The 27,433-nt window shown below is 41.0% G+C and overlaps 2 protein-coding genes across 2 annotated transcripts; one reads left to right on the top strand and one right to left on the bottom strand.

The window, feature by feature from the left end:
* The first annotated feature begins 10,219 nt into the window (after window positions 1-10,219).
* On the top strand, window positions 10,220-10,739 carry LOC137942781 (uncharacterized). Its single transcript, XM_068788520.1, has one exon. The coding sequence runs from the start codon at window positions 10,315-10,317 to the stop codon at window positions 10,519-10,521; it is 207 nt and encodes a 68-aa protein (XP_068644621.1). The 5' UTR covers window positions 10,220-10,314; the 3' UTR covers window positions 10,522-10,739.
* Window positions 10,740-13,073: 2,334 nt separating this feature from the next.
* On the bottom strand, window positions 13,074-27,227 carry LOC137938619 (uncharacterized). The gene is made up of 6 exons (XM_068783587.1): window positions 26,793-27,227; window positions 25,281-25,617; window positions 24,720-24,804; window positions 15,993-16,079; window positions 15,663-15,899; window positions 13,074-13,649 (listed from the first exon to the last, which is right to left on the bottom strand). The coding sequence occupies exons 1-6, from the start codon at window positions 26,951-26,953 to the stop codon at window positions 13,573-13,575; spliced, it is 984 nt and encodes a 327-aa protein (XP_068639688.1). The 5' UTR covers window positions 26,954-27,227; the 3' UTR covers window positions 13,074-13,572.
* Between the last annotated feature and the right edge of the window lie 206 nt (window positions 27,228-27,433).

The following is a 27,433-nucleotide window of genomic DNA, read 5'->3' as shown; positions in this document are numbered from 1 at the left end:
TCTTGGAAATCATTCTTTGCAAAGACACAACCAATCATATTTGGGATTCCATGAAGAAGAAGTACTAAGGTACAACAAGGGCTAAGAGGCAGCAACTTCAAGCGCTTCGTTCAGAGTTCAAAATGCTTCAAATGAAATCAGGAGAATCAATTACAGACTATTTTTCAAGAACGATGGCAATCGTTAACAAGATGCTGATCCATGGCGATAAGACAAAGGATGTTCTCATTGTTGAGAAAATTCTTTGATCCTTGACACAAAATTTTAATTTTGTCGTTTGTACTATAGAAGAAGCTAATGATGTTGATTTACTGTCAATTGATGAATTAGAAAGTTTTTTGTTGGTTCATGAGCGAAAAATTTACCCGCAGGACAAAGAAGAACAAACATTGAAGACCTTATTAGAAAATCACTCTACACCCAGTAGAGCTGATAGAGGACGAGGAAGAGGCAAAGGTTGAGGTAGAGGAGGCAGAAACAACAATGATCGTGGGAACCAACAACAAAATCTTCATCACCAAGAGAGTCAATTTCAAGGGAGAGGCAAAGGACGTGGAGTCCACCACTCAACAACTTGATCAAAGTCGACAGACAAGTCCAATGTTGAATGTTTCAGATGTCATAGGTATGGCCATTATAAATCAGAATGTCAAACTGATTTGAATAAACAAAGTGGATATCAAACTAACTTTTTAGAAATGGAAGAAGAGGTGTCTCTTTTGATGGTGTGTCACATGAAGGATGAAACTCAACAAAACATGTGGTATTTAGACACTGGCAGGAGCAATCACATGTGTGGAGAGAATGAAGCATTTTCTGACTTGAATGAATCCTTTCGCAGCTCAATTAAGTTTGGTGACAGCTCCACAATTTCTGTTATGGGAAAAGGAAAGGTAACAATCCAAACCAAAGGAAATTCCACCTACACTATCGCTAATGTTCTTTTTGTGCCAGATTTAAAGACCAATTTGCTTAGTGTGGGTCAGTTACAAGAAAATGATGCGAAATTTTTATCAAAGATGGAGTATGTCACATTCAAGATGCAAAGTTGGGCTTAATTGCTCAAGTTAACATGACGATGAATCGTATGTTCCCACTTTATCTCCACAACACAACTCATTCATGTTTCTCAGCAAAATTAAAAGATGAGGTATGACTGTGGCACTTTCGCTATGGGCATCTGAATTTTGGCGGATTAAAAACACTATAACAAAATAACATGGTGACGGGGTTTCTTCAAATTACAACTTCTTTTCAAGTTTGTGAAGAATGCGTTATTAACGAACAACACCATAATCAATTCCCACAAGGAAAATCTAGGAGAGCGAAGAAAGTATTAGAGCTTGTTCATGCCGACATTTGTGGGCAAATAACACCACATTCTAATGGAGGTAAAAGATATATAATTACCTTCATTGATGATTATAGTCGTAAGATATGAGTTTATTTTTTGCAAGAAAAATCTGAAACCCTTGTATTTTTAAAAGTTATAAAGCGTTTTTTGATAAATAAGTTGGCAACCCAATAAAAGGTCTTCGCACAGATTGTAGTGGAGAATATAACTCACATGAATTTGTAAGTTTTTGTGAGAACCATGGAATCAAGAGACAACTTAAAACAGCTTATACACCCCAATAGAATGGTGAATGCGAGAGGAAGAATCGTACTATTATGAATATAGTGAGAAACCTTTTGACTACAAGTGGCATTTCAAAAAATTTCTAGCCTGAAGCAGTTAATTGGAGCATCCATATATTGAACAGAAATCCCACACTTGCTATTCAAAATATGACACCAGAGGAAATATGGAGTGGAAGGAAACCTACTATAGATCATTTTCGGATTTTTGGGTGTATTGCCTATGCCCATATTTCAGATGAGAAAAGGAGGAAACTAGATAACAAGGGAGAAAATGTATTTTTCTTGGTGTTAGTGATAAGTCAAAAACCTATAAACTATACAATCCTAGCACCATGAAAATTGTCATCAGCCGTAATGTGGTATTTGATGAAAAAGACACCTGGTCATGAAATCAAAATGGTGTTAAAGAAAGTATTCCAGCAGATTTTGATGATGATGAGAAAGGGCAGCAACCTATGGAGAATGAACAAAAAGAGAAAGTCACTTAAAATGTTCCAACTGATCAAATCCCACTTGCAACTGAATCACAAAGGCCTCAACCAGTTCGAAGAAGACCAGCATAGATGACTGATTATGAAGTAACTGGAGTTGACCAAGGTGATGACCCACTTACACATTTTGTTATGCTTTGAGATTGTGATCCTATCATTTTTTAAGTCGTTGTCAAAAAACCAAAATGGAGAAAGGCTATATATGCTGAAATTACAACAATTGAAAAAAATGATACATGGGAGCTATGTGATCTTCCAAAAGGGCAAAAGACAATTGGTGTGAAGTGGGTTTACAAGACAAAGCTGAAGGAGAATGGTGAAGTGGACAAGCACAAGGCACGCTTGGTAGCTAAGGGCTACAAGTAGGAGTTTGGTATTGATTATAAAGAAGTTTTTGCTCTGATTGCAAGGCATGATACAATCAGATTGGTGATTGCTATGGCAACTCAAAACTCATGGCCTATCTTCTAGTTGGACGTGAAATCAACTTTCCTCCATGGAGATTTGAAATAAGAAGAATTTATCAATCAACCTCCTTATTATATAAAACTTGGCAACGAGCATAAAGTGTATAAGTTAAAGAAAGCTCAATATGGATTAAAACAAGCTCCACGGGCTTGGTATAATCGTATAGAAACTTATTTTTTGAAGGAAGAATTTCAAAAATGTCTTTATGAATATACACTTTTTATAAAAATTGAAGATGGAGGAAAGATGCTCATTGTTTGCTTATATGTAAATGATTTAATCTACAATGGAAATAATACAACCATGTTTGGTAGTTTTAAGAAACCCATGATGACTGAATTTGAGATGTCTGAACTTGGCTTGATGCATTATTTTTTTGGCATAGAAGTAGTGTAGTCTTCTACTGGAATTTTTATTTTTCAAAAGAAGTATGTGCGAGAAATCTTGGACAGGTTTTAGATGAAGGATTGTAATCCTATAAATACTCCATCTGAGTTTGGTATGAAGCTAAACAAAGATAATGGAAGAAAGAAAGTTGCTGACACTCTTTACAAACAAATAGTGGGGAGTTTAATGTATTTGACATCAACAAGACCTGATATAATGCATGTTGTAAGTGTGGTTAGCAGGTACATGAAATGTCTTACAAAGATTCATCTCTTGGCTGCAAAAAGAATTTTCTGTTACTTGCAAGGTACTAAGGAGTTTGGGTTGTTCTATAGTAATGGAGAAAAGTCAAATCTATTTGGATTTACATATAATGATTATGCAGGAGATTCAGATGATCGAAAAAGCACATATGGGTATGTTTTCATGATGGGGACATGAGTTGTTTCATGGTCATCAAAGAAGCAACTTATTGTCACATTAACATCCACTAAAGCTGAATTTGTTGCTACAACAACTTGTGTTTGTCAAGCTATGTGGTTAAAGAAAATCCTTAAAAACCTGCATTTCAAGGAGGATGGACCTACTCAGATTTATTTTGACAACAATTCAGCAATAAAACTTTCAAGAAATCCAGTTTGACATGGTCGAAACAAACATATAGATGTGAAGTATTATTTCTTAAAAGATCTCACAAATGATGGAGTCATTAATCTTATTTACTGCAGAAGTGAAGACCAGATTGCTGATATTCTAACCAAGCCTCTCAAGTTCATGCATTTCAGAAGCTCAAGAAGCTACTTGGTGTTTGCATTTCAAATGATTCAATTTGAGGGATGGCGCTTCAAAGTTTGACTCTTATTAAACTGAATGTTATGTTTGGAACATCAGTTTAAGGGAGGGATTGTTGAGGAAGTTACAAATTTCTACATTTGAGTTGTCCTAATCTTTAAGAGTGTCAGTAAGTTCAGTTTACTTAGTTAAATAGAGTTTGTTTTACATGTTGGATAGTGCCTATTTTTAGTGTTGCTTTCAGTTCTGCCAATGTCAGTGATTCACTATCATTCTCGTTTATAGCGAATTTGTGAACCGGTAGAACACTCTTGATGTAATTAAGAGTCTCTTCATAATTGGATAAATTTTGAATGGATTCGAAATTGATGAAATTTTTTATGGATTTTAAAGCTTCTTATTAGTTAGATGGAGGATTTTAATTTTTAATGAAGATCTTTGTTTTCTAACAATAAAAAAGAAAGCAGCCCTTCTCGTGCATTTCTTGCAAACAAGTAGATGATGAAAAACTTGTTCCTAACTTTTTATTCTGTCGTTGAAGCTCTTTTTCTTTAATTAAAATTTTTTGGATTTTTTTAAAAAGTTAGACAGCCCAGTCACAGTGACTCTCAGTTCATGAACTTCAACCATCTCAATCTCCACGTTTCGGTCTTTCCCATTTGAACCCACTTTCTTTCTTTTTGTTCATTGCACCTGCGTTCATGTCTGCTTTTCCACACTTTTTTTCTTTCGCTCAGTGGAGTGGTGACTCGAGAGAGAATGATGGAAAAGAAGATTCCCGTCTGCTACAAATAATGCCCATGTGATGCATATGATCTTTCCGTGTTACCTCCACTCTATAAAGCCGCCCTCCGTATCCTTATTCTTCACCAGGCTTCCGAATCCAGCTGCGATAGTTCGATCAGTGGAAGGTGAAAATGGCCGGGAGAAGTGACATGTCAAGGAAATACGGGGTACCCAGCACAGGCAGGCTTATTCCCAAGAGGGGTCAGGTGAAGGCTGCGATTGTCATCGGCTTGGCTCATTCCTTCGCTACTTTCTTCTCTATCAAGCGCCGCGGCATTCAAATTGTTGCAACAGATTAGGATGCATTAAGCTCAGTCTTATAAAACTGACTTGCATCAAGATCAAGTGTGGTACTGATACATGCTCATCCATTGGCCGTCGCGTTTTACAGAGCTGAGATATGCTTTCTCTGCTTCCTCTGCTTTATTATCATATAATCTTGCGTACAGAACTCAGTCCTACACTTGAATAATCGCAAGATCAATTTTGACAAGTTTGCATCCAAACTCTAGCGCATTCCACCAGTCCTCTGATAGCAGCATTGGTGGGTTCTCCAAGATACAAGAAAGATTCTTCAGCTGAGGACACTCCATTATGTTGATTGAGTTTAGAGAAGTACATCTCAATGTGCTTGTCCAACAAATGCTTCGAGTCCAGATAATTCCATCGAGACCCACTTCCGTTAACCAGGGAACTTCAAACACGTTATTAGAATCATTGTCACCACAGGCTTCAGCATCATCTTCTGATCTGGCTATAATTTTCCTCTAACATTCGACAATCCCTTCCTGCTATTCTCTCATGGTTCCGGAGGGGCTCCAAAGCATTTAATGAGAACAAACACATCAAACTATGACAGCAATCCACATTCAAATTCTTTAGATTTCGCGGAGTGGCCATTCCTTCACAAATAGCCCGCAGGTTGGGCAGGTCATAAAGCTCCAATGACTCTACGCTGGTGGGAAGGGATCCATCTCCTTTCCTCTCCATGATCCTACCTCTGCCTCTCCCATGTCATCTATCAGTCCCTCTGCCCTCCAGCATTCTGTCATCTGTTCAGTGGAGATTTGTTCATCTTCAGGATACGATGCACAGTACAATAAACAGGTCCCTGTCCTGTCACTTCTCAGATGATTGTAACTGAATCTCAGACGAGGAAAGACAAAATCTTCCATGTCATCAATCTCCATAGTTGGAAGTTTTCAGTTCTTGCAAGGCAATTCCTCCATAAGCCTACATCATCCACTTCCCTCATAGCTCGTCCCACAGTGACGAGTGGGAGTGGCAGATATCCACATTCTTTTACTACAAGCTCAGCAATCTATTACATTTCTGAGGAAAGCACCATTCCACCAAGTTTTTCCTTGAACGACTGCCATGCTTCCTCCTTTGGCAGAACATCAACTTTAACAGTTCTTTGGGCATCCATGCGCCGACACGCTTCTCGTAGTCGAGTCGTTATAATTAATTTGCAATCGTTCCTTGTGTTTGATATCTCGGGTATTCTCCCGTTCCTCTGCTTATTTAAGATGTTTGTTATTTTCTTGTTTCAAACCGGTATTTTGGTAAAATTCCCTTTATTCTAACACCCTAAAGGCGATTCAAACGCTGTTCGTCGTATAATTTGTCAGTGAAGACAAGAAGTGCTTTCCAACAGGCAAATAATGGCAGAGCAAGTCCTTAATGGACAATATAACTGCTAACGAAACTTTTCGATGAACGATTTTTGGTTATCCTCGACAACGCCATGTTATACCAGATGAAAATTACTTCAGTCTTTCCCTTGAAGAATCACTGATGAACCCAGTTTCGTTCCAGTGTCTGTTGATTCTGGCCAGAGAAGAGATAGCTTTTAATATGAAGAAAGAACAGCAACGTAAAAGGGACTCTACTTTGTAGAGGAATAGATCTCCCCCGTTCAGGAGAAATGAGAAGGTTATTTAATTAATCTCTGTTGGAAAATACTACTCAAGACTCCTGGAGTTTACGATCGGTGAACGTTGCATACGAAGCATTGATTGGGAATATAGAGAATCCAACATAGCGGCGCCTCAGGGGAGTGTGTACACAGAGAATAATGGCGGTAAGCGAAAGGCATGGACTTCCAAGACAAGGGGAAAAAACAGAGGTGGTTTCGAACTGAAACACGCGCTCATCGGTGGTTTCGGGAATTTGGAACTACCTTCATCGAAATGGTCTATTAAAAAATCTCAAGAGATGATCGAGGACACCCAGCAGGTGCCAAGATGGATTTTAATCGCATCCAGAGTACGGATCAGACAAATGAAACGAAGAAGTCTTGGAGCTTGGTGGAACGAAACAGGCCAACTTACCCAAAAAAACAAAAACAAACAGAGGAGAGAAAATGAAAGGTTCTACTTCTGATATAAAAAACAGGGGAAGATACAGAAGAGGAAGGACTGAATACACCAGCAGACCTGCAGAAAAAGGGACATAAAAAGAAGAAAAAAAATTAAACAACACAGCAGAATTCAAGCCTCTCAGCATGTAATCACAGTTATCACACTCGGTAGACATTGTTGCAAGAAAATTAAAGTTTTTTCTACCATGGAAGCCTCATCATCATTCACACCTAACTTCAATATATTCCGATAAGAGGGGAGGAAAAAATTCAGAAGAGCCACTTTAACCTTAGTAGAAATGCCCCCAGATGGATGCAGATTGCCCCAAAAGGTTCCAGCGTTGTTGGGTTTTAATCGGGAATCTTAGCTCAAAGTTGTGTTTCTTCTGTCAGTTTGTTGAAAACCGGCTAGACATTTGTTGTCAATACTAGCTGCAAAGCACCACGTTGTTTACTCTCTTTATCTGCTTTTCCTCTCTATTGTCTACTACATTAACATCAACACAGGAACCTAATTTTCCCTTTGAAGCTTCATATCCCAACTGGAAAGCCCAGTAGCCAGATTCGTGTTGGCCTTCAATTGTCTCTAGTAGTTGGTAGTTTCTTTCGTTCCAGGCTGTGTTAAAGCCAATCACTGGATGAGACGTTTGAGAAAGAGAACGTTTTCCTACTAAATCACTGGTATTAATGGGGAAAGCCTTTTTAGGCACTTGTTTGAAGACCATATTTTTTACATTTACATACATGACTGCATTTCTTATTTACACTAATTTCTTCCCCTCTCTCTCTCTCTCTCTCTCTCTCTCTCTTTCCGTGGGATCTGTTCTGAAGAGGAGCATCAAAACAAACATCAATTGACCAGGGGAATTGAGAATAAGAACCTTGAATGGGTTCGGAACACTAAATAAAAAGCTTGAAACAGAGCTCATGAGATCTATGTTATTAAACACTATGAGATTTGTTTAAACAAAAAAATTGATTAGAGGCTGTTATTTGATTGATTTCTTAGTTTTTTTCTGTTTCATAAAAAATGATCCGGTCTTATCCCAACTACCTCCTGCAGCTATATGGTCATCCCTTTCTCTCCCTTCACCAAGTACAGCTCCGGTCTTTCCCCCACAACCATAAAATTCCGTCTTCTTCTCCGTTATCACCTTGCTCACCTCGGCAGAATCACCTCATTCCTTAACTATGTTCGGATCAGCTGCCGTGGCACGTTTGTCTACTACATCGATTCGGATTGTCCTTTCCACGATTCAATTAGCATGAAGGACGATGGAGAGTTGCTTGAACCGCAACGTACATAAGATATTTTACCGGTGACAGTTGACGTGTAGGATTCAACAGCTTCAGTTTTCATTATGATCAATTGGAGGACAGAGAGTTTTACCTACCTTTTAAATGCCTGCAACTAAACTTCACATCAATATGAACGGGGAGACATGGCCGCAGTTGCAATACTTGTTTCCGTAGCCCACCATCCCATTGTGATTTATGTTGTTTTCAGTTCGTGTTCGCGGGGAACAAGGATCGCCCACTGTGCATCACCATTTCGATCAGTTTAATTATTTTCACGGCGACGACACGAACATGGAACGCACTCGAGAGCAGATTACTGTTCCAAGTTTTACGCAGCTGAGAATTTCAAAATGGGTTTAATTTCCCGGTAAAGCTTCACTGGTTCACATATTTCAAACGAATTCAATGCATGCGATTGTGGGTTTCTTCCATTCCATACTCACGTCTGAATCGTCGTTTCATTGCATTAATGGAAGAAAGAAAGCAGTTGTCCCCCCCCCCCCCCCCCCCCCCCCTCTTGAAATTAAACAGCCTCCCTAGCTTGTCTTTTCTTACAAACTTCAAATTTGGCTGCAGGACACATTTTCTTCGATACAGAAATCGTCCACATGCAAGATCGACAGCAGAAACAGCGTCTTCAACGACATGCCTCCGCCCGCAGAATGGCTCTCCATAAACACGTAACTGTCACAAGAAACCCAGAAATTGAAACGAAAAGGAGAAGAGCAGACCGAGTAGCCGGCGATCTTTGTCGATCTTTCACATGAACTCTGTTCATCGTCTGATGCCACTGATTGTCGCCTACGGGAAGCAAATGGCGAGAGACTCTCAAAGGGAAGTGAAGCCTTGGAACCCTAAAACCCTAAAACCCTACATGTATCATCAAATCTAAATTCTCATATTAATATATCTTACCACTATTTTGTTAAGGAATTGCATAAATTTCCATTAAACACTGTATATGACATGGCTAAAAATGCATTAAATATTTATAACATGGCTAAAATGCATTAAATATTTATAACATGACTAAAAATATGTTATATACTTTCCGACATAACTCAAAATACATTATGTTACATGTGAAATACCTTTAAATTACTAAAACATTTGGAATGTTTGAAGATTCCGGGTGATTTTTTTATTTTATTTTTTTGGTATACCAAGTGCATGAATGAATTAAAATGTTTCTATGTGACATGTGACAAACACATAATATGTAATACAGTCATAAACTCGAGTAGCTCCTTCGACAACCAAATTATAATGAAAGTATATTTACATATACATATTGCATTGAACCATTCAACTAGCATGTATTAACATACTTGGAAGTAGTCAAAGATAGTATTTATTAGGTAGTGGGTATAAATAAAAAATAAGGTTCCTCACATGGTGACATGTGGAATCAAGAATTTAATTGATAGATATAGAATAAGATACAATTAGTGACTTCGATTCATTCAAGCTCTCTTCAACGTTTGTAATAGGATGGATGGCATATAAGAAAATTGTGTTCAAAGGTCCTCCATCTTTATCCAATTTCATGTGTCTTGGCCCCCTTCTTATGAACATTGTAAAGCTGGAAGTATGGTTCACATCACACTCACCCTTTTTTTTTGTTCAAGTCAATTTTAATGCCAAATAAAGTTTTTTTTGTGTCAATATAATTTTTTAAAATATTTTTTTGGGACAAAAATATAGAAAATATGTCTATAAGAGAAACAAAATGAATTTTTTATTACTTTAAAATAGGAAAAATAAGTTAAAAAAACACTTTTTAACTATTTGAATCCACACGGTTCACATGAAACCCCGTCAGGTCCCCGGAGGAAAGTTCGTGATTACGGATCGAGCTAACGCGGTGACACGTGTAAAACATCCAACCGTTCGAAACAACCGACTTACAGTGAACACGATCGGCATTCACGGCCGGCTCATCAATATAAGCCCACGTCGACTCCGTTCAATTTCGGGAAAAACACACGGAAAACTCGCCTTCTTAGAGAATCAGAAACTCTTTTCACTTCTCCAGAAGAGAAAAAACCAGAGAAACTTTCCTCCTGCTTTGGATTCGAGTGATCGAAGATGGTTTTCTTCTGTTTTTTGGTGGATCAGAAGAGGAAGATAATTGGCAGCAAGCCGGCGGCGGGGACGTGCTCACGATGTGGTGGAGGAGCCAGCGTTGCCGATATGAAGACGGCGACGAGGTTCTGTTACGTTCCATTTTACTGGAAAAATTGGCGAGCGATCATTTGTACATTCTGCGGAGCCGTTCTAAAGTCCTATAGGTGAAGTAGTACTCTTTAACTGGAAGAGGATAGGATACTGATAAATGATCTACCGCTCTGCTGCGACGGAGAAGAGGTCGGATCTCCGAAGATTCGGCTTTGCAGGTGTAGCACCGAAAATCTTACATTTCAGCTTATTTTTCCAGTTGTTTACTGGGGATGATATGTTGAGCGCGGATTAATATACTGTTAACTTTTAAACTCCGTGTGAGCTGCTTGGAATACGCGTTAGTCGCATCCCTCAAAACTTTATTTTCTGTTGATTGCGAAACGTGTATATAGTTGGAATAATATTTCTGCTAGAAGTGGTGAGGATTCTTTTCATTATCAAGAAATAAGTGAAGATGGGCAATCTTTTGTCCTGCGCTCCTCCTTGAAAGGTTTTTTATCTTTTGAAGTGATCATGTTGAGGTAAGAGAGTTCATTGTTGGAAGTCTTATATTTATGGAGCCGTATACGGGTACATCATATCTATGAGTTTTCTCCTTTACAGATGACGGTGCTTGGTCATTGGCAGTCTTTACATTGTCTTTATTATGAGTTTTATTTTTATTTTATGAGAGTATTTTTGTATGATCTTACTGATATCACCATTGCCACTCGTGATTTGAGAAGAACCTGTTTTTCTTTTTCATTAGCCATATTCCTCTTCCAAAAAAAATTAAAAAAGGAAAAAATCGATTCAGTTCCTTTTTATATTATTTTGCTTTTTCTTCCCGTTTCTCGGAAAAGCCGATCTGTATTGTTTGAAAGTGACTATGTTTTTTAATCGAAAAAATAGATCTTAGTCTGATTTTTTTTTTAAACTTCTTAAAATTCTCCCGCAGTTTTTATTTTTATTTTTTTATATTGGATTCAAAATCTTGTTCGATTTCACTGTGGATGTCGTCCGCTATCACTCCCAACTCCCAACCAGGCTGTTGTTTTTTACTGGTTTTCGTTTTTTAGTTATTTAGAGGATGAAGAAGGTCAAAAGGTGGGAACTCCAGATTTTGCGCTTCCTTACTCAAAGGCAAAAAGAATTAGCCGAAACTGCCCTTGCTTCCGGTACCTGTTGCCGTGGAATCCGTTCGTTCTTGGAGCTCTTTGTCACAAAAAAATTGAAAAAAGTTGTTCGATTCTTTAAGCTCACCGAGGGGGTTGGGTTTTCCTGCTTTCTCCTTCACAGCTCATTCATTTTGCAGGAAATACAAGGGGCAGTCTATGAATAGAACTACCTTGCAAAAAAGGCTATACTTTTTCTTTTTTTCTCCCTCAGTAGTTCTTTCTGATCTTCATCCATTAAACTGTCGCGTGCTCTGTTCTCTCACCTAATTCTTTACATCAAAAAGATAGAAATTAATGTCACATGTGAAGAAAGCCCAGAGAAGCGCGTGCATTGTTTTGACGTTTTGCTTCTTCCAGCAAAAAGATCCGGTCTCCCAACAGCTTCCTTTTATGCAAATCATTTCAAGTTTGAAAGTCTTATGCTGAGAAGTTTTGAAAAGTTTTCCCTGAAAACATGGCCAAAAAGGAAGAAATAAATTGAAGCAGAACGCACGTATCCTTATGGGATTGTTCTTTTACTTTTTAGGTCCTCGATTTGCTGCAGAGTGAAGATAGACAGAACACCAGTGACAGATTAAATGCAGAACCACGAGTTGAGTGATGGGGGAAGGTGAGATCTGGAAATTGAATTTGAAGAGGTTGAGTGCAAAGGACCGACTCTTTTTCGTGTTCAATCCAGAAGAAGTGATGGCTGAGACGAAGAAAAAAACAACGCAACAAGAGACAGTGGTCTTAAACACATCCCATGTTGATTCGCAGCTTCTGAGAGAGTGGACGATGCACATTTACTCCATACAACCGCGACTCCATTAACGCAACACCTTACATAGGGTCGCCTGACTCGGTTGCATTCATGGCTTTCAGATAGCATAATAAGCTTGGAGAATTACCACAATTTTCCTTAGTAACGGCAGGTTCGTAAGTGGCAATGGAGATAGTAACTAACAAGTTTAATTACACTAGAGATCTCAATTCTCAGGAGCCGCTGGATATTTTCCACAAGGTGGTTGGATGTCCAAACACATGCACAAGCATTACTTCAGGCAAGTGTTCTGAACCATACAACGATTGCCACCACCTTCAATCCGCAACTAACTTATTTAAGAGCTCTACTGGTAAAATTCTTGGAATTAAAAGATCCCTGGCCTCTACATGTTTCTCTCTTGGCCGGGCACTGCACCTTCAGGTTGTCATCTGTTGGTTTTCAAATCTGGAAACACCAACCCAAGGACATCTTGATGCAAACCACCGCATCTGCTCTTCAAGTTTCTGTTTAAATGTTTGTCATCTGATGTCAACCACTTGAGTACCTACCAGTGTTCTTCTTGTAAACGAAACTTGTGGTTTCTTATTGGGCAACCAATTCTGCTTAAATTTTGAAAGATGACACTGATTCAGAAATTCAAACTACTGTAACATCTTTTGCTTGCAAACCAAGGGAAGGGTATATATGGCAGTTAAGTCTCCGATCAATTAGCATTCCAATTCTTCAAGGTTAGTCACAGAAAGAGGAGAAAACATGATTCTATGGTTAATATTTGTTATCTTCCACTGGAAATAGTTGAAAGATCATGTTCGTAGGAACTAAGGCAAAACAGATTTATTCTATACCTGAAAAGTACCAATGTACAGTGTCTTTCTCACTGTTCATGAGGCAAAGGTGATCATTGTGAAGCATAAGCTACCAAGTTCCTGTAGAAGAAAGTTTTCCACTCTTGCTAAATTTCCTAGGATCAAATAAGCAACTCTGCTGGAGCGGCAAACAACATTATCTTAGCCAGATAGAATGTTTCCATATACGCCCTTATGAGATTGTCATGCGGCACATTGACAACAACACGGTACTACACCATATTCAGTCCAACCTTAGTGTTGCATGACCAGTCCCCAGATATGAACTTCTTTCAGTTACAAGTCACTTGGTATCTTTGAAGTGCCTTCATTTTCTTCCTTTTGGAAATTATTAGACAATTTCCTCTCGTGGTTTAGAACATCGTATACCACTGTTTTAGAGACTCAGATGGAGAACTTTCTCCATACACACTATAACAATGATTGGGCCAGCATAGTCACCAAGAGCACACCCTGTAAGAAAACAAAGTGGAGTAAAACTTGTCATTTTCCATGGGCCCACTATTACCAAGTATACATGAATAAATTCAATAACCAGAATAGGAAAAGAGAAATGCTCCAACTCAAATGTCCCTAACGCTTAACATATTTATGAAGTTGCTGATATTTTGCCAAGTTCTTAAATTAGTGCCCGTTCAAAGTGGCCAGATCACTGAGCAAGAATGCACCTAATATGATGACTTTGATGGGTAATTTGGAAGTTATAAGGAGATATACAATTTTATAATCTAGGTCCAATCTCAGAGAATTTAAAACAGGTGCCATGAAGTTGAATTCCCCGTAGAAAGGGTTAGTAAAGGCATTTAACTGTTGTGTTTGTCACTTTCAGAGGGTTCTCATAAACTAAACTTTATGCTAGAATAATATTTATAGTAAATTCTTCAGTCGGTCCAAGATAACTTTTCACAACCATGGGTTTCTAAATTTCAAACTGCAAATAATTTTTCCTAGCACTAGAATTGCAGCAGTACATTCTCAATGCAGTTTATTTTTTGTGAAATCAAAGCCAGCTGTTTCAAAATTTTCACTGTGCAAACAACCCTTGTGTACAAGTACAACTAATATGCAATGAATAAGCAATTGCAGAAATAATGCTACAATAATGGCAACTTCCAGAAATAGCAATCTGTTATAGACGTCACTGTGTTCTGCAATCCAGGAAGTCATCTCTTTTTTTGAATATTTTTTTATAAAGGCAAGTAAGAGATTTTATCAAGAAGGAAAAAATATAAGTTCTTCTCTAGATGCTCCCCTACTATAATTCTGCAACCTAACAGCTCCTCTTGAGTTTCTAGGTTTTTTTTTTTTTTTTGAGAGGGGTGTGGCGCGATTCGAACTCGCGACCTGATGCACCTGATGTAAAGAGAATACCACTAGACCAACTGCAACATATTTTCAAACAGGTTATGAACCTTATAATTCTTATTGTAAGGATTAGTTTTCCTTCATATTCCATTTTCATAAAACCTTTCTTTCAGGTAATCAATCCCTATTTCATCCAATTGGTTTCTTTGGCAATATCATTAACCAGATGATGGCAAATAAAATAGGGCTAGGTTGTTGTTTAAACCCAGGTTTTGTGTGTGTGTGTGTGTGTTCATCGCTTCTAAACTTGGCTAAATTTCATTCTGGTAGTGTTGCAACTCCTGAAGTCTTCTTGTTATTTCTGCTTTAAGTGTAGCATGTCTGTGTCATATCCTGGATTGTGAAAGGTCACTTGGCTAACACTCTTAATCAAACTATAGATCATGATTGTTCTTTGCTGTCAAAGTTATAGTATGACTATTTTGAGATCTGGAAGGTCAATTGACCAAGACAGCTGCTTCTGTGCCAACAGAATCTTTTATTAAACTCAATGGACACCATTTTGTTGAATTTTAAAAATCTTCTATAACTTAAGGGGTGAGTTTTTCTCTTTTTTCAGAATAGAAGACAAATGCCATATCTCACTACTCAAAAGTTACACAATGAGGAAAAGAGAAAAACAGACAAAAATAACCAATCTAGAAGAACAATAAATATTCATTCTCCCACAGATTCGAAAAATATAAACCAAAAAACCAAAGATTATCAGCCAACAGCAGTGAGACAACAAAGAGGAGAGTAGTTCTGTAACCAGTATCCAGCATAGAGCAACACTCTCAAAATCAAATGTATACACAGTAATTTTGTATAGGAGTTTGAAGTTTCTGAAGCAGAGGAAATTCAAAATATTTTACATCTATTGCTGGTTTTGCTTTCTATATTGATCACAAAGTGAGACTACGAGCTCTTTTTTTCTTTGGAACAAGGATGCAAGACTTTGATTAATACTGTGTGTATCATAAATTCAGCAAAAAGACATGAAAAGGAACTGTTACAGCCATGCATGAAACAAAAATAACACTTTTAAACACATGTAGTATAAGGATATTTTTTTACTGTTGGGAATATTTATCATATGGATTCTCTGATAGAGATACTTACCAACCCACTGACCAATAGAAGGATGAACAAAAGTAGCCCCAATCCCTGATCCAATGGATGCAAAAACTAGTGACGAAGAACACCTCAGAGTTGCTGCCAAAACTTTCTTTCTGAAAAGCTTGACCCTTACAGCTTTATCAAGCTGTTCATTATCATCAGCAGGAGTTGATACAAAAACTCGGTAAGAATCCACCCCAATTTGGACAAGCCACGATGCAGCAACACCTAGCACATGTGCTGTTGACAGATATGATGATGGTGAAAATCCCAAGCAATCAGGAAATAATGTCTTACAAATCAAGGTAACTACAATATAAGGAGAAGATCAACCTCTGAAAGTTGTTTTGCTGACAGTCCAAAAGAACAAATAAGATGGCATTCCCCTTATGGCCTTTCGCCTTGCAGATTTAGCAGCATCTGCAAATATTAGATCAATAAACAAGTCAAGGGATAATTTTTACTTAGTTGAAGCAAGACCAAAAAATTACCAACTCAAAGAAATTAGCAATGTAGAGGTATAAGACAAAGTACAGCAGTAAATTAAAGAATAGAAGGATGAATTTGAAAAGAAGAAAAGGTTTATCATCTTTTTCTTCCTTTTTTTATGTTTTTTTTTTCTAAGTTGGCTACGCATAGTACATCTCAAATCTAAGTGAGACTTGAACACAAGTCCTCACATTAGAAACCTCTCACCACCCCCCACAAGTGGCCACTGAGCCTAATGCACAACAAGAAAAGCATTTTGAAAATTAAGGCAGATGATTCATGTGACATCAGCCTCCTCTGTAATTTCAAACAAGTAGATCTTGTAAAGGATCATTTTGAAGCCAAACCCAAGAAAGTTATCGTTTAGGATTTGGAGACATGGAATCTTAACTATTAAGGGTCCTGTCCATACATGAGCAGTATATCTAATTCATAAATCAACATGGACATTTAGACCAGACAAGTCTGGACTGCCTGAAAGCTTCAAGCTAAAAATTTTCTGTACAAAGAAGAAAGCTTATATTATTTGGGAAAGCCAGTAGTGACGAGACAGGTAGACACAAAGTACAGTGAGGAATACTAACTCTGAAGTCAAATATTCTGGGTTTATGGATCCTAAAGGTAGTCATAATGGTCACCTGGTGTCTACTACTGGTGGCACTGTGATCTGGGGGTCCTTGGGCAATGTCCGTCTTGTCTTTTCTGCCCCTTTCGGCTGTTGTGTGTCTACAAAGGTAAAGTTGAGGGCCTTCTAGTAAAGTTGAGGGCCTTCTACATGACCTTTGGGCCAATGCTTGTAACTTCACTTCACCCTTCAGGTGGAAGGAGATTCAGCAGTCGTCATCAGTTGAGCATAGGTGTCACGCGGTTAGATTTAGGCTAAGTCCGTCTAGCCTTGCGGAATATCTACCCCGTGCGGCCTAGCTCTTCCGAAGAACTAGTCAGCCTCCTTGAGCCTCGGATCCTCCAACCAATACTTCACACGAGAAGTTGCCAGCCAAATGGGACAATGAAAAGACCAAGATATAGAAGAGAAAAGCCTACTTTGTATTAAGAATACAAGATTACAAAGGATGGCCAAACACTCTTGAAGGCCAAGGCTAAAAACTCTCTCTATACACTTGAAAAGTAAAGAATACTAAGGATTTTCGACCTCCTTACAATGGGAGAGGCCCCTCTATTTATAACCTCTCCTTTGGCTTTAGAAATCTCTAAAAACGCCAAGAAATCCGCCAGAATCCGAAAAATCCGAATTCTAGCGTCTGGCGCCTGGAGTCCTGCTGGCGCTGGAGTCCTGGAAACAACATTTCGCCCCGCCAGGACTCTGCTGGCGCGCGCCTGGCGCCTGGAGTCCTGCTGGCGCTGGAGTCCTGGAAACCCCATTTCGCCCCGCCAGGACTCTGCTGGCGCGCGCCTGGCGCCTGGAGTCCTGCTGGCGCTGGAGTCCTGGAAACCCCATTTCGCCCCGCCAGGACTCTGCTGGCACGCGCCTGGAGTCCTGGAAACCCCATTTCGCCCCGCCAGGACTCTGCTGGCGCCTGGAGTCCTGTTGGCGCTGGAGTCCTGGAAACCCCATTTCGCCCCGCCAGGACTCTGCTGGCGCCTGGCGCCTGGAGTCTGGAGTCCTGCTGGCGGTGGAGTCCTGGAAACCCCATTTCGCCCCGCCAGGACTCTGCTGGCGCCTGGAGTCCTGCTGGCGCTGGAGTGCTGGAAACCCCATTTCGCCCCGCCAGGACTCTATGGGCGCCAACAACCCCATTTCGCCCCGCCAGAACTGTCTGTTGGCGTGCTGCCTTGTGTCTGGACTGGCTGCTGGGGTTGTTGTGCACCTTGTTGCTTGGCCATCCGTTTGGCAAGCTCAAGGGTGTCTTCCTTTGCTGCAGCTGATGCCGGGTCAGCCATATGTGTGTGCCCCTCTGGGCCGTGCCTTTGCACTTGGCCTTGGCCGTTGCTGCCATTGCTGTGCACTGGACTTGCACAGTCATTTTCCTTGGTGTCTGGCCACACCATGGCTTCATCCTCCGTCTCATACTCCCACCGCCATAAGGCAGACGCCCTCGTCTGCAACCCCTGGCGATAGTCGGCCACCTCCTTTTCGAACTGCCATAACTCGGCAGCATCTTGCCATGTTGCCTCGCTTTCCGGTTGACCCAGCCACTTGACCAAGTATTGCGTCCTCCGGGGCTTGCCCCTTTGGCGTTCCTCTCGGTCTGCAATAATATACTCTACCCTATTGTCAAAGGTAGTAGATATATCCATGGGAGCTCGTGGATCAACTATTCTCTCCGGGTCCGGGTCTTCAAAATAAGGTTTAAGGTTTGATACATGAAAAACGTTGTGGAACTTAAACCTTTTCGGCAGCTGCAAGTTGTAGGCGAGGTTGCCTACCCGTTCAATGATAGGAAAGGGTCCTTCATATTTCTTCAAAAGACCTTTGTTCTTGCTCCTTAGGTGACGAAATTGTTCAGGTCTAAGTTTGAGAAGGACCTGGTCACCAATATTGAACGAAGACTCCCTCCTCTTCAAATCAGCATGTTTCTTCATCTTTTTAGCTGCCTTATGCAATAAGACCCGTGCCAGCTCCGTTTTCTCTTTCCACCTCTTCGCCAGCTGATGAGCTGCTGGACTTTTCCGTGAAGTGTCTGGAAAGAGACCCATGGGAGCCAAAGGCTGTCGTCCTGTCGCCAACTCGAAAGGACTGTGCCCGGTTGATTCCGATTTCTGCAAATTGTATGAAAACTGGGCCACGTCTAACAAGTCTGGCCAGTTTTTCTGATTTGCTGCAACAAAATGGCGTAAGTACTGTTCTAACAAAGCATTTACCCGCTCGGTTTGGCCGTCACTTTGTGGATGAAAACTAGTGGAAAAACATAGTGATGTTCCCATTAGTTTGAATAACTCGGTCCAGAATTTTCCCGTGAATCTGGGGTCACGATCACTAATGATCGTTGTGGGCAAACCCCAATGCTTCACCACATGTGCCATGAAAGCTCTAGCTGCTCCGTCTGCTGTACAATCACTTGGCACCGCTACGAATGTACCATACTTCGTAAATCTGTCTACCACCACCATGATAGACGCCAGCCCATCTTTCTTACGTAATCCAGAGATGAAGTCCATTGAAACAGACTCCCACGGCCGCTTTGGAATAGGTAAGGGCTGTAGCAAACTCCTCGGCTTGCGTTGTTCGATCTTATCTTGTTGACAAATAAGACACGTGCGCACAAACTCCTCCACATCATTCTCCATGTCTGGCCAATAATACTGGCCAGACAACAAGGCCAACGTCCTTCTTTGACCTGGATGTCCTGCCCACAAGGTATCATGGCATTCCCTCAAGAGGTCACGCCGTAGGTTATCGTACTTAGGCACATAAAGTCGATTACCTTTGGTCTTGAGCAATCCGTCGTCAAGCCAGAATCTTCTCGTCTCGCCCAAGGCAGCAGCTTGTACAATGCTGTAAGCCTGGGCGTCTTGGCGAATTCCAATGCGAATCTTGTCTAGCAACGATGTACCAACCTGTGTAATTGCTGCTAAGGCTTGTAATCGCAAAGTCCCATCTTCTGTTTCTGCGCCAAGATGGTCCCCCCTGCGCGCGCGTTTGCCTTGCGCAAAGCACATATCTCCTGCGCCTACGCTCGCGCCGCGCGCCTCTTCCTGTCCAGCTGCTACCGCACCGCGCGTGGTGCGCGTGAAGCAAGTACCGGCTGCTGCGGTATGCTGGAATTCAGCCGCACGCGTCTTCTCCTCTGCCGCATGCGTGTATGATGCTGGTGCTTGCTGCGCCATGTGCGCTAAGCTCTGGCTGGTCTCTTCCTCATAAGAGTTAGGTGCGTTCACCTTCCTGCTCAGTGCGTCGGCAGCACCATTGGCCTTCCCCGCCTTGTACATCATCTCAAAGTCAAACTCGGCCAAGAAATCTTGCCACCGGGCCTGTTTTGGACTGAGCTTTTTCTGTGTAAGAAAGTAACTAGAAGCAACATTGTCAGTTCTTACAATAAATTTGGAGCCTAAAAGATAGTGCCTCCAAAGACGTAAACAATGCACTACCGCCGTCATTTCTCTTTCTTGTACAATGTACCGTTGCTCAGTTTCATTGAGCTTCCTACTCTCATAAGCGACTGGGTGTCCTTCTTGTTCTAGCACACCCCCAATGGCATAATTTGAGGCATCGGTATGTACCTCAAATGGCTTGCTGAAATCAGCAAGGTGAAGCACCGGTTCAACCATCATGGTATCCTTCAGCCGCTGGAATGCTCTTTGGCATGAGTCCGTCCATCGCCATTTTTGGTCCTTCTTTAGGAGATCGGTCAAGGGGGCTGCTATAGCTGAGAAACCCTTGATAAACCTCCTATAATAGTTTGCCAAGCCAAGAAAACTTCTAAGCTCACGCACCTTGATAGGGATAGACCAATCACGCACAGCCTCCACCTTCTTGCTGTCCATCCATATCCGTCCTTCCCCTATCCAATGTCCAAGAAAGGACACCTCTTGCAACCCAAAGGAACACTTCTCCTTCTTGACATATAGCTGATTGTGTCTCAATTTCTTGAACACTTTTCGAAGATGTTCTTTGTGCTCTTCCATACTCTTGCTATACACCACAATATCATCCAAATACACAACGACAAATTTGTCTAAGTACTCGGAAAATACCTCGTTCATGAGAGTGCAGAAAGTTGCTGGTGCGTTGGTTAGGCCAAAGGGCATAACCATGAACTCGTAAGCCCCATATCTCGTTACACAAGTAGTCTTCTCTTCGTCTCCTTCAGCTATCCGAACTTGGTAATAACCACTTCGTAAATCCAGCTTGGAGAAAACTCTTGCCTCCTTCAATTGATCAAAGAGATCAACAATAAGGGGAATAGGGTACTTGTTCTTGATGGTTACCTTGTTGAGCGCCCTATAATCGATGCATAGTCTCATACTTCCATCCTTTTTAGTCTGAAACAGTATAGGAGCTCCATAAGGTGCTTTGCTTGGCTTTATGAACCTCGAATCCAGCAGCTCGCTGAGTTGTCTTCGTAATTCGTCCAACTCTTTGGGCGCCATTCGGTATGGTGCTTGTGCTGGCTTTCTTGCTCCGGGTTCAAGCTCTATGCGATGGTCCACCCCTCTCCTAGGTGGTAACCTCGCCGGGAGTTGTTCCGGCATGACGTCTCTATACTCATGCAAAACGGTTTGTATCTCCTTAGGAGTAGGCGTGGCCTCATCCTGTTCTATAGCACAAAGAGAAGCAATATAAGTAGAACAGCCCTGCTTAAGACCTTTCTTAAGCTGGAGGGTTGATAGCATTAAATCTTTATTTTTTTCATCTTCAACTTCAGAAACAGTACAAGGACTTTTCTCGTCCATAATCCCCACTACCCCAACATGTGGCATAACAAAAGCCCTACAAACCGTGAAAAACTCCATTCCCAAAATTACTTTGAAATCATCCATATCAACAATGGTAAAATTCAGAAATCCTACCCACTTGCCTATCACCACCGGTACATTCTTGGCAATGCCTTGGACCTCACGAGCAGCAGAATTTACGGCTTTCATTTTGCTCCCATCTTTCTCTCTTCGTATCCTTAGGCGCCTAGCCTCCTCCTTCGAAAGGAAGTTGTGGGTGGCGCCAGTGTCCACCATTGCTTTAATAGTATGTCCAGCAAGTGTTAGTGATATAAAAAGAAGTTCTCTTGAGGGTCTTACCGGAAGTGGAGCAGCCTTCTCCTCCCTGGAACGGACAGCAGCATTGAGAAGGGTTAGAGAACCCATCCTAGGCTCAATTCCTCCATTGTCAGATTCTGTTTGAGCAGCATTGAGGAGTCTCTTTTTAGGACAATCCCTCGCATAGTGCTCTCCCTCGCATATAAAACAATGGACCTACTGCCTCTGTTTGTCCCCTCTCTTCTTCTCTTCCGGCCTAGCCTTGGTATCTTTTACCCATGGCTTCTTCTCCCCTTTCTCCTTCCTCTTAAAATTTGTTTTACCATTATTTTCCTTGGACACCTTGTTAACCGAATCATTCCTCCTTTCGTATTCGGTTAACTTTTCAGCCGTAGATAACGCTGAAACTAGTGTCTTTACCTCTCGTCTTCTCAATTCTTGCTCAGCCCATGGACGAAGGCCAGCAAGAAAGGAGAAGAGACGGTCCTCATCCGTCATGTTGGAAATACAAAGCATAAGGGAAGTGAAGGATTGTACATACTCTTTAATTGTACCTTTCTGCGTCAATGCACGAAGTTCCTTCCTTGCTTGGTACTCGACATCCTCCGGAAAGAACTGCCTCCGCAGCTCCCTCTTGAAATCTTCCCAAGTGTGGACGGGGTCCTCTCCCTCTTGCTCATCTCCCATGCGTCTTCTCCACCAAAGAACAGCATCATCAGACAAGAACATGGCAGCCGTACTAACCTTAGCTTGCTCGTCGGTGAGCTTGCTCGCATGGAAGTATTGCTCCACTTGCCATAGAAAATTATCTATGACCTTTGCGTCTCTCTTTCCACCGAAAGACTTTGGCTCAGGCACCTTTATCTTTGCTTGCGTGTGACCAGCCCCTCCATTGGCTAAGGCTAGTTCGCACAAAGAAAGTCTTGCCCGCAGCTCTCCAGTGAGGTCTTTGACGTCCTTCCCCAATCGTTCCATCTCCACCCTCATGACAGCCATGGCAGAATGGACGTCCTCCTCAAATCCTCTCAGCCAATTCGGAGTTGGCTGATGCTCCTCAATCGTCCTTTGAACGAACTCCTCCCAGTTCGTACAAAGGTTTTCAACACTGTCCAAACGATGTTCAAGAGTAGAAAAACGAAAGTTAACATCACTTACTTGTTCTTTGCCTCTTGAAGCATCTTCTCCACTTGTGGAAGCCATTGATTGCAACGCACGCTCTGATACCAGTTGTCACGCGGTTAGATTTAGGCTAAGTCCGTCTAGCCTTGCGGAATATCTACCCCGTGCGGCCTAGCTCTTCCGAAGAACTAGTCAGCCTCCTTGAGCCTCGGATCCTCCAACCAATACTTCACACAAGAAGTTGCCAGCCAAATGGGACAATGAAAAGACCAAGATATAGAAGAGAAAAGCCTACTTTGTATTAAGAATACAAGATTACAAAGGATGGCCAAACACTCTTGAAGGCCAAGGCTAAAAACTCTCTCTATACACTTGAAAAGTAAAGAATAGTAAGGATTTTCGACCTCCTTACAATGGGAGAGGCCCCTCTATTTATAACCTCTCCTTTGGCTTTAGAAATCTCTAAAAACGCCAAGAAATCCGCCAGAATCCGAAAAATCCGAATTCTGGCGTCTGGCGCCTGGAGTCCTGCTGGCGCTGGAGTCCTGGAAACCCCATTTCGCCCCGCCAGGACTCTGCTGGCGCGCGCTTGGCGCCTGGAGTCCTGCTGGCGCTGGAGTCCTGGAAACCCCATTTCGCCCCGCCAGGACTCTGCTGGCACGCGCCTGGAGTCCTGGAAACCCCATTTCGCCCCGCCAGGACTCTGCTGGCGCCTGGAGTCCTGTTGGCGCTGGAGTCCTGGAAACCCCATTTCGCCCCGCCAGGACTCTGCTGGCGCCTGGCGCCTGGAGTCTGGAGTCCTGCTGGCGGTGGAGTCCTGGAAACCCCATTTCGCCCCGCCAGGACTCTGCTGGCGCCTGGAGTCCTGCTGGCGCTGGAGTGCTGGAAACCCCATTTCGCCCCGCCAGGACTCTATGGGCGCCAACAACCCCATTTCGCCCCGCCAGAACTGTCTGTTGGCGTGCTGCCTTGTGTCTGGACTGGCTGCTGGGGTTGTTGTGCACCTTGTTGCTTGGCCATCCGTTTGGCAAGCTCAAGGGTGTCTTCCTTTGCTGCAGCTGATGCCGGGTCAGCCATATGTGTGTGCCCCTCTGGGCCGTGCCTTTGCACTTGGCCTTGGCCGTTGCTGCCATTGCTGTGCACTGGACTTGCACAGTCATTTTCCTTGGTGTCTGGCCACACCATGGCTTCATCCTCCGTCTCAATAGGGGTCAAATTTCTATATACATTGTGACTCTTTGTCAATCTCTTAGATGCATTGTCAGGAAGCGGCTATGACCTAGGTGATTGCTTGACTAGGAGTGGCGCATTCAAGTAACACTTTTTTTTTGCAGGAGAGCCTTTGTTTTTCTATTTTTGGTATTTTTTTTCTGTAGTTTTTATCTGTTTTTGCTTGCTTCTTTGTGGGCATTTGCCTTTTCTCTTTGTAGCTCTTTCCTAGGGAGTTCCTCTCAACGAAAATTTTAATCTCATCTTCTTTTTCTTCAATACAATAATTAAAAAAAGTGGTAAGATTCTAGATTTTCAAATCTCAACTAAATATTAGACATTTTTGGATAAATTTCTATTTCTGAAATGAACTATTAGTACAAAAGGAAGTAAAAATGCCCTACCAATTTTTCCATTAATTTTTTCTTCTTTTTTTCTTTTTTTTTTTTTTGAACTGCTGTCTTTCTCGCTTATTGACAACTCAGAACCAATATTTCTTTCATGTATCAATGATCTTTAAACAAGAAACGAAATATTCTACTGTTAACCTAAATATACAAGAGTTATAGATGATACAAGGTCAGCTACCTTTAAGAAGTTTCCATGCAGTCCTACTTGAGGCATAATGGACAGCAATTCTCTCCAACACACGTCTAGTTGTTACAACAGTCACCTGAATGGTAGAAGAGATTAATTTCAGCCCTATAATTTGATGTAATCCCCAAGGTTTCCAAGGAACTCACAATATCTTTTTATTAGATGACTCAGTTAAGTATATGAAAGGAATCCAAGAAATATCAATCCCCATAGATGACATGCAAAATATATCATGGTTGCACAAAACTTTTTGGTCATAACAGTTAATGATAAGCTGTCCTGCATGTGTTATTCTAGTTGAGTGGAAATACATTCATAATAAATCTTCTCTATCCAAGAAAAAGTATACGAATCATAAATCTGCTCAATCCGAGACAACAGAACAAAACTCCTATACTGGCAGCTTAGATGAGAAGGGAAAAATACTTCCAAACACCAGAAATTCTTATAATATGCAAGGAGAGTTATTCTTCCAGTAACTCATATAGACATCATGATTTAGTGTGTGTGTGTGTGTGTGAGAGAGAGAGAGAGAGAGGGAGAGAGAGAAACCTCAAGAATGATTTGCTTCAATGACTTCTTAAAGGGAGAAACCAAATCAGTAGGCTGAGGATCACCAAGAAAGTTGTCATCGTCGTCATCATCTGGTGTAAGCTTACGCTCCAGAAGGGGCAAATAATACATTAGAAATGATCTTAATGAAGTCAATGCAAGAGGCCTCGGTCCAAAAGCCGAGAATAGTGGTTTCAACTCTACTGGGTAATACTTGGAGCTGTATTTGATAGACTCGTGTTGAAAGATACTTTCAGAGGTTGGTCTTAGGTTAGGAATGTTCTCCTCAGTCCATACAGCACCAGCATCAGAAAAGGCTACCGTTATTCCGCCATCCCTGCTTAATAACAAAAAATGAGAAAGAAGTGTTGTGTAACAACAAATGTAAATAGACTAGACGTCTACATGTTAGGCAGTTCCAGCTAACTAAACAATCAATCCCATCCCCAGGATAGGTCCAAATCTTGTTGGTGTGTATGTCAACTCAAATACAACCCAATGCAACAATGCAATCTTCAAGCAGATGTGAAGCATCAAACTTATTACCATGAAATAAATTTGTATACACAAAGAGACATTTACTGTGGTTAAGACAAAATATATTCAAAAAAGGTAATCGGCTATCACTGACACCCATCATAGATGTCATATCTTCATAAATTATTGATAAATACTCGTATGTGAAACTAATTTCTGTGTCTGGTATCAATTTCAATTTTGTTACTTCTGATGGATTTTCTTTATAAATTATTGATAAATACTCAAATGTGCAACTGATTTTCATATCTGCTATCAATTTCAATTTTGTTACTTCTGATGGATTTTCTGGTATTGATGAAGAGTTCTAATTGAAGTGAGCAGCATAGATTTGTCAATCTTTATACTGGGTTACAAATTCTCAGAGACAATGATGATTGCTCCAATTAATTTATACAAATTGCGACTGGCACACCTAGAGGATTTTCATGGTCGATAGCAATTTGAAGGTAGATAAGAATTATGATTAATGATTAGCAATTACTACTCCTAAATTTATGTGATTTAATTTCAACGGTCCAAGACAACAGGTTAGAGAATTTTGTTAAGAAATATATGTAAATAAGCTTCACATTATCAATTTTTCTACTGGTCTTGTTTATATTATTTCTAATGTTATCTGGTAAGAGAAGATGACTTTACCTATAATAGTCTCAAAAAGAGTAAAAGAACTCTCTTTAGAGATTATAGAATGATCAATTTAAACTTTGAATTTCAATCAATTCTTACATAGGGCGAGTCCACATAAACTAAGGATAGAAGTCTTCAATCCAATCTAAACATTATTAATTGATTTATAAGAAATAAAGTCCCTATCCTGTCCCTTGGGTGGGTTCTTGAGTATTCTCTCAATGAAAAACTTTCCTATCTACTTCAGAAATAAAACAAACACCCAACTTTAGTACCACCAAACAGTAACCGCGGAAAAAGAGAAAATATAAAGGTAGATGATCAACAAGGAATAAAACAACATACCGAAACAAAAATCTAGAAGCCAAAGATGTTCCCCCAGCAACTGAAGCAGCAGCAGCAGAGGCAGCCACTGTTGCAGAAAAGAAACCGCAAGAGTGAAGAGCCTTACTTGAAATAGCCGGTTTATGCTTCAACAGATCCAATAAAAGAGCTACTCCCGCCATGCTGAACGATGTCGGAGTCCCAAGTTCCCCACAATCAGATATCTATGTTATCACAACCCATTAAAGAAATGATTCAGGAGAAAAGCTCAGTCAAGCTCCTTTCCTCTTATCCGTGAAGATCTAGATCCGCGAAAAACAGCGAGCCTGTTCTTAGGCTATTAAGCATCAATACAGAGAATGGTATCTACGCTACGAATCTTCAAATGTATTAGAGTAAGGCCTCCGAAAAGATCGAGCTGGCGTTCCCTTCCACTGGAACACTGACGCCTCACCGTTTCAATCTAAAATCTCCCAATCTCTGCTAAAAGGGACTCTGCTTTTATAGTAGAAGAAGATGAGGGTGCACCTCGCGGGGGAGAAAATTTGCTATACCCAGGAACATTGGTTTAGCCCGATCACAGTTAGACACGTAATCAAAATGACACGTGTCTATTGACTATTGCCCAGTTAGAACAATTTGTAACAGTGAATCCAGAGACT

This window comes from Aristolochia californica, unplaced genomic scaffold (assembly GCF_029961685.1).
Source record: "Aristolochia californica isolate CCGP_79_NKW_82.1479 unplaced genomic scaffold, dmAriCali1.0.hap1 SCAF_10, whole genome shotgun sequence".
Lineage (NCBI taxonomy): Eukaryota > Viridiplantae > Streptophyta > Magnoliopsida > Piperales > Aristolochiaceae > Aristolochia > Aristolochia californica.
This window is presented reverse-complemented; position numbering and strand designations above follow the sequence as displayed.